Genomic DNA, 16,481 nt, shown 5'->3' with positions numbered 1-16,481 from the left:
CCTTCAGCATTTCTGATACAAAGTCTAACAGGCTGAGAACTCAAATCCAGTAACATCCTCTCAGCTAAAGATTTGGCAAAAAATCTCTGGTCAGACCAGAGGCAGATTTAGTTTCAAGAATAGATTAAGGTTATATTGAAAGAAGAAACATTTATTAAAAAACCTCACAATATAAAGCAATCAAGGCCAGATTAGGTTCTGCAGTTACTGGCTGAGAACTCAGCAGGCTCCAAAAGCATCTCTGCTCAGTCCACAGAGATCAATCTTCACCATACTCTGAGTGTGACCTCCTCACACTCAAGAGGCCAAATGCAAGATTTTTGAAAATATTAATTCCAAGACAGGATGATTTCATTTCCCACTTAGGATAAGGAGTTGGATCACCCCCATACTTGGGGATATTCCATCAAATCTAAACTATCAGGACCCCTTCCCAATCAAACCTACTAGGAAATAATTCTGCCAGCTTCATTAGGTCACAAGAGTAGACACAGCTCAAGCAGAAGAGCCCAGAACTAGAGACTGGTATGATCACAATGAACATGGACACGGAATTTTCTTTTGGCTCAGGAGTCAGGCTAACCTTCCTCCAGTATCAGGACAGCTGCTGTGCTGCTGGAAGCTCTGCATTAGTTCAAGGCAGCCTGGACTGAGATCAATGGCCTTGTCTAATGACATAACAGATAAGTGATGTTTCCCCCCAGTGCAGCCAGGCCCTGGAAGCATCACAGGATAATGACACAGAGAAACAGCTACACTGGGAGATCTCCTGATGCAGCAAAACCCTGTTACAGCCTGCACTGCTACACAGAAGCAAAAAGCATCTGTTAAAAACTGGGATGTGCTTTACAGGGAAAAAGAATGGCTACGATTCCTTCAAAACCACGGAGGTGAGCACCCAGCAAGGCACATACTTGACGTTAGTGTTGGTGCAGATGATGTACTCGATCTCATCAGAGTAAGGATTCTGAAATGTGAAGCTGCTGGTTCTGATCAGCATCCACTCCCGGTTTTTGGTGCGAAAGCGATACATCACAGACAGGACTTGACCTTTCAGTTTCACCACCTGCAAAGACATTTGGAAAGGTTAATAACAGGAGATTGCTATCTGCTGTGCAAGTGAATAGTCAACAGCAGCAAATGGTGTGTTTTAAACTTGAATTCCAGAAAACTACAGGTACAGCAGAACAATTTTTAATCTGGAGAGAACACGCAAAATCCTATCCGTGTTTACAGTTATCTCCAGAATGAAATCCTCATGCTTTGTCATATGAAATGTCAATTTCCAGCCTGCTTATAAAAAGAATACAGACTCAGGACAATCATCAGTGTGCTGTTATCCCAACACAGAAACTTTAAGAACGTTTTAATGTGAAACACTTATCGAGAGACTGACACAAATCAAACTGAGGATCTTTTAAATGTTTATATGTAAACCATAAACCAATCACTGCAGCTAAACAAAAGCCTACAAGAAAAGCCATTTTGAGGATGACTACTTTTCTGCTTGGATACCCAGCTATATAATTAATATATGTGATAAACCAGCATCAAAATTTAGGGCAATGCTTAAATACAATGGTGTTTGTTTTTTTTAGAAACCACCAGAGGTTGCTTCCCCCTCACCCCAGGCATATTAAAAGACTCTCTAGGATGGCAAATTGCTAACAAGAAACACTTGCCCCTGGCTTTCAGAAGAAAAATGTGTGAGCCAGTGTTTGAATGGAGAGAACACCTACAAGCCACTGTCCATTTTAATAGCATAAATTCCGTGCTTGCACAGGCTATTTGTGCGTAACGAAGAATTCAGATCTCTGGGTTTGGTAGCTGAAGTTTTGTCCAAGTCAACAGCTGGGCACCAAGTGAGGATTAAGAAGCAGCCAACTAAAGTACATGCAAAGCAGTCTTCTCACACTGACCCTGCATTTCATGTCTTATCCAACAATCTGGGGTTAAGCCAGAAGAAAACTTTCATGGTTTTAAGTCATTCTGCTGGCACTTACCTGGCCTATCTCTGTTTATGTTTTACAGCTTTTCCACCAGACTGTCTCAGGGTTGCTTCAAGGAAGGAAAGGGAAGGTCTACTGCAAATACATGCCACATCTTGTGGATTCTTAATCATTAACATCTGGAATTTACTTTTTATTAGCTATCTGCAGCCTGTATTCTCTAAAAGTAGAAGTCCCACTATTTGCCCTCTGTCTCTGTTGACAAGCAATTAAATTAAGAAAAATGTTCCAATCCTGTTTTTTTCAGAGGTTTGCACTTCAAATTAATCAACTGGATTTAGGACTAAGTGGAAAGAATGCAAATAGGAGAGAATGCAAATAGAAGACACAACAAGCTTTAGCAAAGCACAGGAAAGTTCAAAATCCTACTGAAATAAATGACTTTTAGTTGGTTTTGTTGGGGGCTTTTTAAAATGCTTTTACAGGGTTTTTCTGAGCTCACTGAGCAACATTCTTTTATCAGCAATTTTCTACTACCACACCCAGGGTATAAACCAGAGAGCTGGTGTAGAGTGTGCAATCTGAACAGTATCCTACTGGGTATCCAAGAGCTGTATAGCTGAACCCTTTGATATTAACCTGTATTTGTTGCTCTTAGCCTTGAGACTATCTTATTCTGGCCTGATTTTCCCACCCTGATGAATGAATTTATCTTTCCAAGGAAATAAAGCTCTGAGATAGATGCTGGCAATTGACCAAAAATTGCAAAACCCACCCTCCCTCCCTCCTCTGTTATGCACCAGCCTGGTTCTGATACTGTCAGCAAATCAGAAGTGTCAAGTTTTCAGGTTTTAGGAAAAAAAGAAAAAGAAGTTTATTTGAAATCACAGTTACCTTTTTAATTAAGAGATTTCTAAGTCCGAACTAACAATAATAAAACAAATGGCAGTGATCTATTACCCTGAAACCCTGATTAAGCAAACAGTAATTCTATAATAATATATAAAGCAAAGAGATTGCTGGTGGGAAAATCCTGAACTGTCTTAAGACAGAGCACACAAACAAACTAGCACAAAAAAAGTCAAATCTAATGATTAAACTTCACTTTCTTATATTCTTTGGAAATAAAAACCACCTGGTGCAAAGCTGAACTGTTTATTTCAGTCTTTTACTGCAGGATGGGAATACCAGCCCCAATCACACTGCTACTGTACTGAACACAAATACACCCAAGAAGGCATTGCCTGCTAAGGGAACAACACAGCATTTTCACAGAATGGACACAGATGGAGGGAGCAGGCACTTTCACTCCTAATTGCATTTTTTCCTGCTGTCTTTCTGTACAACCTTAAGAGAATCATGCAGGACCCTGATCCAGCAAATCACTCCTGCACATGCCTAGCAGTGAGTGGAGTCCCCAGCAGCCGAGTCCAGGGACACGGTGGCAGCTCCCACAGCCTGATGTCCCTCCAGTGAACACAGGGAGGGCCAAATCATTAACTGCAATGTTCATTAGACAGCCCTGCTGAGACCCAGGCAATCCCTGGATGGATTCACTGCACACGGATCTCTGATGGGCCATTATCCAGCAGCTCTCTGTCACTGTCTCTTGGACAGATGAGTGGAATCAATCATTTGGGCACCGCTGAAAAACAGCATATGTGTTCTCACTGCTCCTGTGCCACTGACACCATCAGGCTGAACACAGTTCAGGGGGCTGAAGCAGCCCAAAGCTGCAATTGCAGGCAAAAGGAATTAGTGCCTCTGCCTTCCCAGCCAGTCCCTCGGTGCCAGCACAAAGGCAGCAGGAAGGTGGGAGGAGGGCAGGCAGGGGAGAAGAGGGGAAGCAGGAGCTCACTCCTGGTGACAGCCCCCTGCCAGGAGGATTCAGCTGCAGCATCACATCCCCAGCCAACAACTGACCAACAAATCATTTTGTATCTTGCTGCTCTTTCTCCTGCACAACAGAAAAAATACTATAAAGTAAGAACTACTTCTGTGGTCAAAATAATAACAAAACAACGAAGTGTGGAACAAAAGGAGCAGGACACAGCACCTGTTGGAAACTCTCTCGCAAGTGGCTTTGATCTTCAGGATGGCAGAATTCTAAAATATCTTTCCCCAGAAGATCCTAGAATAAAACATAAAGCTATGTAAAAAACCCATACCATAACACAAATCCACATGCAGACCTGCAAGTAATTCTTGCAAACACAAGATCTATCACACTTAACAGGACTACCCAGTTAATCAGGGATGAAGCACACAAACAAGGTTTGTAGGCATCATGCTCCATGTTTTTACAAAAAAGTTTAAGTGATTTTCTAATACCTGTGAAATGGTGTCTTGAAAAGACTGACATCTGCTACTGCAGCTCATTTTATGGCACTAATTTTTGTAAAAATGCTCATTATAAAGCAAATCAAAATAAAAAAAATATGAGTAAGAAAAGGAACTACTTTTGCCTCTAAATTGCAACTGTTGGGAATTATCTGAGGGAGAGCTATGGTTCATTTACTATTCTACTCAGTCCTGTACTAGCCTCCTGTTCAGAGGAGCAGATGTAAGCCTAAAGGAAAATAGATGCTGCAAATCATGTTTGCTTACTGTTCAAGAGATTGGCAGAATCAAAAGCCTACAGGATTAAAACTCTCTCCAAGCATTGTTAACTTTCTATCACAGAAATGCCTTCACTGGAAAGCTGTGCAAGGTTCAGAGCACTCTGCTGTTAGAATTTCAATCAGATCTAAAGGTATAAAAAGATACCCCACACAGAGGCGTGGACAGCAAATAAAAAAGGAACAGCATTTAGTGCACGATGTATGAATTACCAGCTACAAACACTTCATTTTCCTGCATTAGCCTGCCCCACTCTCCACATTCCCAGTGGCCACAGACCTGGGGCTGGTAGCCAATGACGCTGATGCACCGTGGGTCCACAAAGGTGATGACTCCATCGGAGTTGTGCCTGGACAGGAACTCCGTGGGGACCGACATGCCGTTCATGTCCATGCACACGGGAGAGCTGGTCACCTAGGGACAAGCAAGTCCACACCACGGTCACCCGGGGCCAGCTCTGACCCCACAGCTAAAGAGCACAATCTGCTGGCAGCCTGCTAACAACTGAAGGAAGTAAAATACAACAACAGCACAGATAAATGACAGAACAGCCTTTAGTCCACTTTGAAGGGCAATTATCTTACCCCATGGCATCTATCGAGGCTTAACAGCACAGCAGAGAAACAAACACACCAGAAGTTCCCAAGAAGGGGGGATATAGTGAGAATGTAAGTGCAGCTGGATTCATCTCCCTTTGCAGCACATCAGGCATTGTGGTTCCTATCTCTGTTAACCAAGAATGAATGACTTGCAGAGGACAATGCAGTCCACTCATTTCAGGATAGCCAGTTAACCATATGCAAGATTTCAGCTTGCTGTTACAGACTGAGAGTTTTTAATCTGTGCACCCTGACTCCTTTCTGATTTAACCCACCACAGAGCTTCCTCCTGCCCTCCCTCACATACCACAATGGCTCCTCTCATGTAACAGATGTATTGACGCTACTTGGAAATCATCTTTCTTTGGAAGCTGAAACACATGAACCCCCATAACATTCCTCTTTCCATTAGTGGAATATATTACTCTTGATTACAAAAGCATGATTAACCATCCTGCAGTAGTTCTGTAGCTCTGCCATGGCCATGGAGAGCCTCTCTGCAGATGTGCTAACACTTGCAGGCTGTTCACTTGGGGTAAGATGGGTTTGGCACCTGTGAAAGTGATCCCCTCCTAGCAGATGGCAGAGGGTGCAGGGGATCACACAACAGGTTCAAACACGTTCACCCATGGCAGAATTCCCAGACCAGGAAGATCAAAACTGTCCTCCCTGCTGTGGGGAAGGAGATTCACCACGACTGCTTTAGCTCAGAGCTCTGAACTCTGCTCAGCAAGGCACAAAGGAAGAAATGCACTACAACAACCGTCTGCACAAAAAGGAAGGAAAATTTTATTCTCCCAGTTCCTTCAGCTCACATCTCATCTGAATGCATAACATAATACATGCTGAGAATAAAGCTGTGATTTCTGAAGTGCCTCTTGACTGCTTTATCTTTACCATTTTCAGAATAACTCCTGCAATCACAGTTTTTCAAGTAGTTGATTAGTCAGAGAGTGAATGACTGGAAAAATGGCAGCGAGTGTTTCACTGGCTTTGGGGGTCACTTTAACCCACTACCTGCAGCACCAGCATTGAGACATTTCTCACCATATCCAACACCCCAGCCCTACACACCTAGAGAATGGCAGGTCTGTGATCACTCATCTTCAGGAGCATTTCTGCTGCTGTTACTGGATTGAGTACATACATGCACCAAAATCAGAGTTTCATTTTGCTCTGCTGACAAGTTCTAAACAAGTCACTGACTGCACAGACATCAAAGCACTTTATAAACTGGAGGCATGTTAGAAGTTATAGTCTAGTAGCAAAGCAGTGTGCAAATCTTTTGCAAACACACCAGAACAATGGTCATGCTTTCAGAAATAGTTTGTATATGGAAAGACTGGCATTACCTGAAGCCTTCCTATTGCCACAAGGCAGTATTTACTACCTTGTCCCACGTCAGCATCTTCTTCTGGTATAGTCATTCCTGGAGTAAATGATAATAAATACTGTTATAATTAGGAAATTGGGATAAACAGAGATGCTGCTGTCCTGGCTCTGTACTTTTCTAGATGCTCTAAATCTTAAAAAATAACCTCATTTCCTCCTCTAGGATTCAGTCATTATTTCTGAGTTCAGATCAGATGATCCTTCTCAGTTGTGCTCAATCCTACATACCTCACACACAGTACCCATAGCAGCAATTTTGGCTTCTGAAGACAAAGCAAATACTAAAATTCCATTATACACTCAGATGGACAGTAACATTTCCATGAGTTCTGCTCCACCAGCATGCCATGGAACCATGGGGTCACTTAATACGGTCAGTGAATGTTCAGTTTTCTTTGTGAAAATTATTTTATAATGAGCCTTAAAAACAAAGCACAGCCTAAAATAATCACTAATTCTGTGCTCATATTTAACAGCTGGTATTACTTTTCTCTATAATGGACTAAACCTGCATTGTGACGTTGAAAGACCAAAATAATGTGGATGCTTTGCTAACACTGCTTGTTCCAGTTGTGTAACAGGAGTAACTACTATAAACACAGGAATAGTTTCAAAACATACATGTGTACTATTTTCCATGTCAGTGTTTCACAAATAGGAACACTCAGATTAGCATTGTTTACTTGCTTGTTGGCTAAGCCTTGAGTTAAGGCTATTTCCCAACTCCAGTTCTGAGATATCAAGTTCGTATAAAACACTTGAAAAACGTCTTCCAGGAGCGACACCACTGACCTATTTTAAGTGATCTGTAAACTCTTTCACAAGGATTTTTAAGGAATTCAGTCATAACAGGCAGTGAATCATTTAAGAGGCACTTTAAAGCATTAATGAAATTAACTGCAAAACAGCTACTATTTCTGAAACAACAGCCACTTTATTTTTTAAATTTATAATCCCCAATGCAAGTCAATCTTTGGACAGTCTAAAGGATGACAGCACACCACTTTCTTAAATGACACCTCTGAAAAATGACTAAAAATTCTGCTGAATGAACTGGTGTCATCTCTAAGGATGTTATTTTGTATCAAAACAACTGAATCTTATCTGACAATCCATTTCCAAACAGCACTTCACAGGTATTTTTTGGTCCTCACTGAAATATACAGTAAAATAAAATACATCAAGTATGAAAGAACATCCCCCCCCCCACATGTCTTTGTATAATATATTGGCATTTGTTCTACAATAATTTCACAATCTGGGGTGCACAACATTATTTGCAGCCCCCTACTGATAACTAGAATTTTATCAAGGGGTCTCAAGAGCTTTACAAAGGAGGAATATTATTGTCTCATCTAACAAGTGCTGTTTCAAGGACATAATTCTAAATGTTCTAGTTGGATAACCTTAACCAAAAGGTCCCTTTCAAATGGAGTTTTCCATTTGAGAAGGACACATTTTAAGCATACTCCCTTGACTTCAAAAGCTTTTCTGATTATTTCCTTAGTGGCACAGAGTATTGCAAAGTACAGCAAAGATACAGCTGGACAGCTTCCACTTTGCATAACCTTTTTTTTCTCTGTAGCTTTCAACAATGCTCTCCTTTTTAGGAACTTGGTCCATGCTTGCTACTGCTCAAATAAAATTAAAGTAACATAAACAACCTCCAAAATTAAACCTAGCTAAGAAACATTATTTCTGATGTCACTCTGTTGACAAAGGGAGGCTGTTGTTCTAATTTTCATTTTTTTTTTCCTTTTGCCCAAGATGGATTACATTTGGTCTGTATTGCATGATGGAAAATGTCTTAGTTGGGTTATGCCACAAGACACTCTACAAATAAAAACCAATCTGCCTGGAATTAATCAATACGTGACCCAGTGGATTGTTAACCCCTTCCCAAAGTGCCTAGAGAAAATATATGACAAAAAGATTGCCTGCTTCTCTGCAATGTAGGTGCTATTACTGGCAGAATTCCATAGAGAGAAAATATTTTCTTTATTCTTCAGCTGATATTTTCAAAGATCCAACTTTGAGTGCCTTTATATGGGAGGGTGCATCTGTAAGATGACATTTACTTTTGCTTTAGCACACTTCCTATTGAACACACTCCAGTATGGACAGGTAAATAAAGATGGGCACTGCACTTTCTATCAGTTTTTCCAGCTCTTAACACAATGTAACATTGCTCCTTAATGTCACCAAGTGCCATCATTATATCTAAAAAATGTTGTAAGTGCTTGGAGGAAAGCAGCCACGAAACTGATCTTTAAGGGGGCATCAGCAAAATAAACATACTTCAGTCATTCACATTCTTCATGTGTAACCCTGGGAGAGGGTTTATTTCTCAACACCAAATATACACCCCTCTCAAATAATAAATACACTGCTGTGCTTGCCTGAGTTCATATCAACAATTGGCACAGCTAAGCTGCAACTGAGCATCACAAATAGAATGCTGTGCCGTCAGAGGTTATATTTAATTTCCTTTATACCAGCAAACAGTTTCCCACAGGGCAACAGCATGTGTTGGTGTGGACATAAGGAACTTTTTCGTTTTCCCAATGAGCTTCCAGTTGGCTCTAACAACAGAAAAGCTTCATTTTCTGATTCCTTTCTCTACCCTTCTGCCCCACATTTTCTGCGAGACACAGAACAGCATCAGTGGATTTATGGTTTTACTTCACTACACTAAAAAAGGAATTATTTATAATTCTTTAGAAAGATGGAATTATGGAATTTAGGTGTCCAGTGGTCACTAGCAATCCTCTGATAATGCCTGTCTCCACTAGAACCATTTCTGATAGTTATTTGGCAGGGAGGGAACTACAGTGTGACTTTATCTCTCATACAAAACAATGGAAAAAGACTTTCACAAAAAAGGCTGTGGATAGCACACTAAGGATAAAAATCTCGTGAAAAATCCCAGTAAAAACTAAATTAACCATTCTTAAAAAAAAAAACCAAAAAAAACCCCTTAAAAATGACAGCACTGCAAGGAATATTCAAGCAACTATTTTGTTTTGTATTGGAAGAGGGAGTACTTTGCACAAACGTCCAGATTCTGGCCAAAACTTTAAAATAACCTAACAGCTTTGGCATGCTGTGGTTAAGACGTTACCGTAAGTCTGACTTGGAAGGCTAAAATGTTTCTTTTTTAACTAAAGAGAAGAAAAAGATTTCAACATTATCTGAATTTAACATCATTCTGTGACTTTTATTTGAAGCTTTCGAAACATGTATCTATCTCTTTTCTTCACTATGTGCTTTTCTGCAGAACCTGGCTTTGATTTACAGAAAACTACCAACATCCTGACAGGCTTTATCTTCTCTCCCCACCAAATCTTACAGCATGAAAAAAAAGCAAAACAAACCTATTAGGAAAATATCATATGGACCACAGAAGACTCATTTCCTTCCAGGAATGAGATATTCAGAGGGGAAAAAAAATAGAAGAAAAGCAAATCTTGCTTAAGTTGAAAACGGGAAAAAAACCCAGGAGAAGGTCAGCACTTCTCAGTTTTATGACTGGTTATGAACCTGCAGCAGTGTCTAGGCTGAGGATCACAAGTTCCATCTGTGCTGCTTTGCTGAGAACAGAGGGACAAAGGCTGGGATTGCTGCTCAGCCTGTTTCAAACAAGGGGTCCTCTTACCTATTCAAAATAATCCAACACCTCTCATTATTTAACCAAACATACAACATGACTGGCAGGAACATCCATCTGAAATATCTGACTCCTTTTTCCTTTCACTTCCACACCAAGTTCACACCCTGATTACCTGAGGCCAGCATATAACCCATGGGGACAGAAGTGTGCAGGTATCACATGCCTGGTTTTGCACTTGATCTTCATTTTACCATTTTAGGCACAATGGTGGAAAATGAACAGACCATTAACACCCAGCCTGAACAGAGGGTGAGGCATGATGCTTCCTGTGTTTTCTCTCCCCTTTCTCAGTGAAGAAGGGGCTGAAGACAGTCTGCCAGTACGTGAGCCTTGCTGCTCCACACAAGTGAGAAAAACTACCAAGGCAGGCTGGATGTGCAAAGTGTTTCCATGCTGAACACAGACCTGAGCCTTAACACACCAAACCCAATCCTTAAAATGTGCCACCAGCTGTCTGTAGCTTATTCATTTTCATCTGTTTGAAGTACTCAGATTACTTCAGATTTGCACAGATTCCTCCCTGCAGCAGCCCTGTCAAATAGTCTGTCACACCAATGATACAAAGCAGTTCTTCTCTTGATGATTCTGTATCAACACTGATTGTTTTGTTCAGTGTGAGACTAAAAAAATTGAACAGTGCCCACAGACAATGCAATTCAACCCAGAAAGAGAAAATACCAAGTGCTAAACAAATGAGACTAAGTACAGATTAAGGGCATTTGATAATATTGGTCCTTTTGCTTATGAAAGTACACTTTGTATTGTATATTAGCTGCATAATGCACATGCCACACTGCATGTTTTGAAAGAAAAGGATCTAGAGTTTTTACCAGTGTCCACTTGGCAACTGAAAAATAAATGAAAATTATCTTTCTGACTGCTGAAATTTTAAACAGCTGTGATTTAGCAAAAGCCCATTTATTCCCAAGATTCCAGAGACCATGCAGGACTTGCTGATTTGAACAAAGTAATTTTATTACAAAGTTGAGAAGCCTTGGCAAATTCCATTACTGCTGCAGTTATCTCATTTGCTTTGCAGATTATGGTTGGACTATCACTGGAAAATGAGAACAAATACAGTGATGTTGTCACTTATTTACTCAAACATATAGGGGAACAATTCAGCCCATGGACATTCCCATTCAACTTTGAAAGTCAATGGATACATGACAATCACCAACACAAAGAGGGGAACACTGGGAGGGCAAATGAACACTCATGAAAAAGGCCCCAGTTTAGTTCTGTGTGCCCTGAAAAAGGCTCTCAGACATGACTAAAGAGAGTAACAATTTGGATGGTAACATAAAAGACCAATGAAATTCCACATAAGGCTGTCAAAATCAAAAACATCCCTTAGGATTGTGCTATAGTTTGGAGGCACTAACATTGTGGAGGAGCACTGGGATATCATAAGGGAGTACCATGTGATTTTGAGGAGTGGAGTAATAGAAATGGGATGAAATCCAACATTACTAAATGCATAAGCATGCACTTGGGGAACAGTAACAGTCATAAGCTAAAGCAACAGAAATAGGATGGAACTTGATATTACTAATTGAAACATCACACAATTCAAAGCAAGATTTGCAGTTGACAAGTGAGAAAAAGGCAACCTGGAAGACATAAATTTATATCAGACATCTTAGGATGCCTGCAGAATGCGCCACACAAAAGAGAAGGATGCTGTACCTACACTGCCAAGCAAGACAGGTAACACTGTTTGTGTTATCCATCACTACAATCTCATCTGAAATAAGAATGCATAGTGCCAGTGACCTACATTCTGAGAAGAGAACTGAAAACACGAACAATTGCAGAGAAAAGTCACCAGGGTAAAGAGAATGCATTCTGAGAATGGAAAGTAGAAGTGGGCTGGATTGTCTTTGCAAAGTCCAGGGTGACAGGATATAACCTCCTTCTGGAAACACACCAGAACACTGGAGAGACACAGAGCCACAAGGCAGGAAAACTCCCATTTGACCTTCAGTGAATTAAAAACTTCACATGAAGTAATAAAGACTGAAAATTAAAGAGGTTGTTAGGCATGGGAAAGTAGCAAGGCTTTGGAAGGGTTGAGATGGGGAAAAGACCTCAGTAATGCCAACTGGGATTTGCAGTGTGATTGATACCTGGCCACTGGGCACTCAAAGACCCAGAACTCCTTTGAATCTCATGCTGTGTCCTGCAGAACTGGTGGCTGAAGGGCACACACTGCCAACACCAGGACCTAGTGCTGACATGAGTTCATGCATCAGCTCTGCATCAGCAACACACACCCCTGAAGAGTCAGAGCTTTTTAAACATCCCATAACGTGCAGCAAGACTCTCATTCACGCTAAACAAAATCTTATTTGACCTGCACCTTCTTGAGGAGACATCCCATATATCAAGGTCAAATTCAACTACGTTTAGAATTACCAACAGAAAAGTAAATCTTTTTGTAGAAGAAAACAAAACAGAAAAAAACCAGCCATTTGCAGAGCACTTTAGAGACACTTTGCTCTTACACAAAGATATAAACAGATTGAGATAGAAGCAAAATTGAAACATCTTGACTCCTATTAAATCCTATTAGTAACAAGAGAGGCAGTTTTCCTCTGCTTCCAAAACCACATTTCAGGCAGAAAACCAACAAGAAGTTCACATCTGCATGCTGGTATCTGCACACATTTGGTACAAATCACCTCTTAGGGCTCATAATTCCCAGATCAATGTGATTTATGGCCATGGCATACAACCACAAAAGGGCAGGACAGCTCCTGGTTTGATTTGTGCCAGCAGGTGCTGTCACATTGCAAACAACCTCTTCAACTCCTGTGAATGCCAAGGTCAAGTAACCCCGCTCATAACGAGGTCTGGATGAGCTCCACTGTCTCCTCTTGGAATTTTTCAAAGGTAAATATTCCCATATGTAATACTGAGTTCCAGCAGGTAGATGTTTTTCTCCATAGATCAAAGCCAAGACTTGATTCCCAGACAAACAGCCTCAAAACAGAATTTATCACAAATACTGAACATTCTCAACTAACACCATTACTGAGAACATCCATGTGTCTAAAGTGACATTGCACGTTTTCATACATAGGTGCTTGCAATTCAGTACTTCAGTACAAAAGCATTACTTGGTGTTTTCTAGAGGTACATAATCCCTTGAGTCCACATTTCTTGCATCTTAAAATGAGACCGTTTTTATGTTGGTTTATCAGTGTAAGTTGAAAACTTTTGGCCCCAGTTTCTGGAATCCTGCATCACTGGCAGTTCCTACAGGTTCCTCTGTGACAATGAAATGGAGAATGCCACGCAGAAAACTGGGGATGCCCTGAGTGAGTAACAACAGCTGATTTCCTCTTATCAAAAGCTTCTCAAGATGAGCTTTAATCAGTTACCCCACTAAAATTCTCCCTGTTTTTCTAGCAGCAAGGAAACAGAGCCAGGTTGTCAGCTGCCCTAAGGACAGTTTGGTGAACAATACAAACCTGCTGGTGGCCAAGCCTTGATATAGCCAGTGCAATGGACAACAGCATATTGTGCTTCACCTTCTTTCACTGGGCCCAGGCCATTCCTGAATGAACAAGAAACACAAAAACATCACATTGATCAACATGCAGAATAGCTTTATGCTTGCAAACTATGACTACTAATGATTTACCAGTACTTGTAAGTTATGCTGGAAACACCCAAGAATCAACCCAGGGCTCTGTGCACTGCCAGCTGCGTTATGTTGCTATTCAGGCTGTACCTGTTTTCTGTAATATTTCTCTGAGAAAGATATTGAAGATTGATTCAGAGATGGAGCTGGTGTAAGACAAAGAATCTGAGTGACACATGCAAAGAGATTTTGTTTGCAAAGGATCCAGAGTGTGCAGGAGCAGGTAACACTCCTGGAGTGGGCATTAACCCAGTGGCAAAGGAGAGGGCTGAGGGCAGCTACAGCTGCTTTGTGGTAAATTGAATAACAGTACCTGTATCTTTTCCTCATGGTGGTTATTCTGTTCAGGGGTAAATGATCCAGAGGAGCATTTCCACACCTAAAAGTAAATTAATATTTTAAAGGGTCAAAAATGAATATAAATACACATGACAAAAATGCATTTTGAGATCTTTACTACCATATGTAAGTAGACAATAATGGATACTTATTTTTGGCAAAAAATTTGCATATTCATATTTACTTAGAACGTGCTGCTTCACAGGCTGAGCTTTTTAGATGTGCTATAAAAATCTTCTTTATTTTAGAAAAATAAAAGAGACTAGAAAAAGATTCCCTTCCACACTCCCCCAGTAAAAAGACTATTTGAAATTGATATCTCAAGGGTGGTTAAAGAATAGACACACTTCAAAATGCCATAAAACAGGGGTGAAAACCAGAGAAAAATATGTTAGGCCCCCAAATATCCACACAATCCAATCTCAAGTGTTCCTGTAGCTTCCCTGGACAGAAAAATTCCACTGCCATACAGCAGCTACAATGTCTGTAGACATTAAGATAATGTTTGCAAGATCAAACTATTTACACTGTCAAGTAACTTTGTTTAACACTTGTTCATGTGTATTTTGTGATATTTGTAAGTATGCCTAACTGCAAAATTTCAACAATCCATCTGAAGCTGAGTAAATAGTTTGAAGGGTAAAAGCAGTTCATTTTTAATGGAAAAATAATAACAAAAATGAAAGAAGCAACCACAAGGAAAGTTCACATTATCTGAGGCTCATCCTTCCCAGAAGGTTTTCTTTTTATTCCTTTATTTTTTTTTAATCAGTCACTGCCAAGGAGAAGAAATGAACAACTAAAATAAGATTTAGAAATACAAAAACAGTGGGGTTACAGGCATGTGTAAAATCACTCTAATGCACTGGAGTTTACAGGATCAGGGTGCCAGGAAATATCTGCAATCTGAACTCTTTTGAAAGCTGGGGAACTACAACTGCAAACAGGACACTAGGCCTGGTGTTCTTTGCACAAACAAGTCCTCCTAACATGATGTTGGGAGGAAGAAAAAGCAGTGTTCTCAGTGCTGCTCTGCTGGGCTGTATTTCTGCCCTCCCACTTAAGGGGGAAGAAGGTTCTACAGCTCTGAAGTCCAATCTTGCAGGTATAAAATCTATAAACACCTTACAAAGGCATCCCAGAGCCATACCTTCAGCACCCTCACAGGACTGAAAAAATCCACCACATTACCAAATGCACTTCAATATGTCAAATACTGTGCTTTGTGTCTTTCATTCTGTAATGAATTTTATAGGGCTGTTATCAGCATTTACACTGGACACAGACTACAGATGAAATTATGTACTTTCCCCTCCTAACCACAGACAAAAATTTATTGCAATAGCAACAGGCATTTTAGCCTGTTAGCACTTAAACAAGAGAAGTGCTCACAAGCCCCAAAAAATCACTGGGTGGACAAGTCTCTTTAAAGAAGCCCAAAACAATGCAGGAGAAATTGGAAAATTGCAAATCAAAAACCCTCTAACAATTACTCATTTATCTAACAACAGCCAGCTGACATCTGGTTAATTCATACCAGGCTTAGGTTAATTTCTACATAGCTGGCAGGTTCGCAACTGAATTCCCGTTTATTTTCAAGATTCTTTTAATATTCTTGGTTTGCTGAAAAAATACACAGAGAGCTGGGTGTTCATTACACTTGCGAAAGTCTTTGTTCCCAAAGTATCGATTTGAGTGACCTTACTAGAAAAGACAATGGCTGAAATCCCAGGGGTGAAGCTGTCCTGAAGTTCTCTGAAAAAAGGAACCTACACTCCACACTGGTAAGAATAACTACGACAGAAATGAGGTGCTGTTTTGTCACTGTTAAGGAAGACTAGTTTCAGTTTCACTCCAGTTCCTAGAACAAGGATTCTGGAAATACTTCAAGCTTTGGTTTGTAATTAAGGCCAAATTAGTGCAATAAAATGTGTGAAGTCTAAGCTGAGACATGACTGGAACCAGTATGGGAATACAGGGTAAGTGCATACCTCATCCTGCAAATGAAAGAGCGCCTGGATCCCATGCACATTCTCATGGAGGACTGCTGACCTTCTTTCTTTACTGTCCCCGTCTTCAAGTCCAGGATTCGTCCTAGAAATGCCAGGGAGAGCAACTGGTGTTCAGTACATAAATCTAATTCCATTTACTAGAAACTAAGATAACAAGAAATTCATGAGCTGGATGCCATTAGCCCAGTTAGGGGAAAAAAACCAACAAAAAGTCTTGATGCTGGTCTCACAGGGGAGGATCAGTTATGTGCT

General features: G+C 40.5%; 1 protein-coding gene across 2 annotated transcripts in view; it reads right to left on the bottom strand.

The window, feature by feature from the left end:
• The window catches only part of ARNT2 (aryl hydrocarbon receptor nuclear translocator 2), a 96,206-nt gene that overhangs the window by 23,946 nt on the left and 55,779 nt on the right, over positions 1-16,481 (bottom strand). For both annotated transcript variants that reach the window (XM_063412442.1, XM_063412443.1), the window contains 7 exons: positions 16,209-16,311; positions 14,192-14,257; positions 13,706-13,791; positions 6,520-6,596; positions 4,848-4,982; positions 4,006-4,080; positions 915-1,066 (listed from right to left, as the gene is read on the bottom strand). In XM_063412442.1, the coding sequence (XP_063268512.1) occupies positions 915-1,066; positions 4,006-4,080; positions 4,848-4,982; positions 6,520-6,596; positions 13,706-13,791; positions 14,192-14,257; positions 16,209-16,311 (694 nt within the window). The remainder of the gene's footprint in view (positions 1-914; positions 1,067-4,005; positions 4,081-4,847; positions 4,983-6,519; positions 6,597-13,705; positions 13,792-14,191; positions 14,258-16,208; positions 16,312-16,481) is intronic.

This window comes from Prinia subflava, chromosome 15 (assembly GCF_021018805.1).
Source record: "Prinia subflava isolate CZ2003 ecotype Zambia chromosome 15, Cam_Psub_1.2, whole genome shotgun sequence".
NCBI lineage: Eukaryota > Metazoa > Chordata > Aves > Passeriformes > Cisticolidae > Prinia > Prinia subflava.
This window is presented reverse-complemented; position numbering and strand designations above follow the sequence as displayed.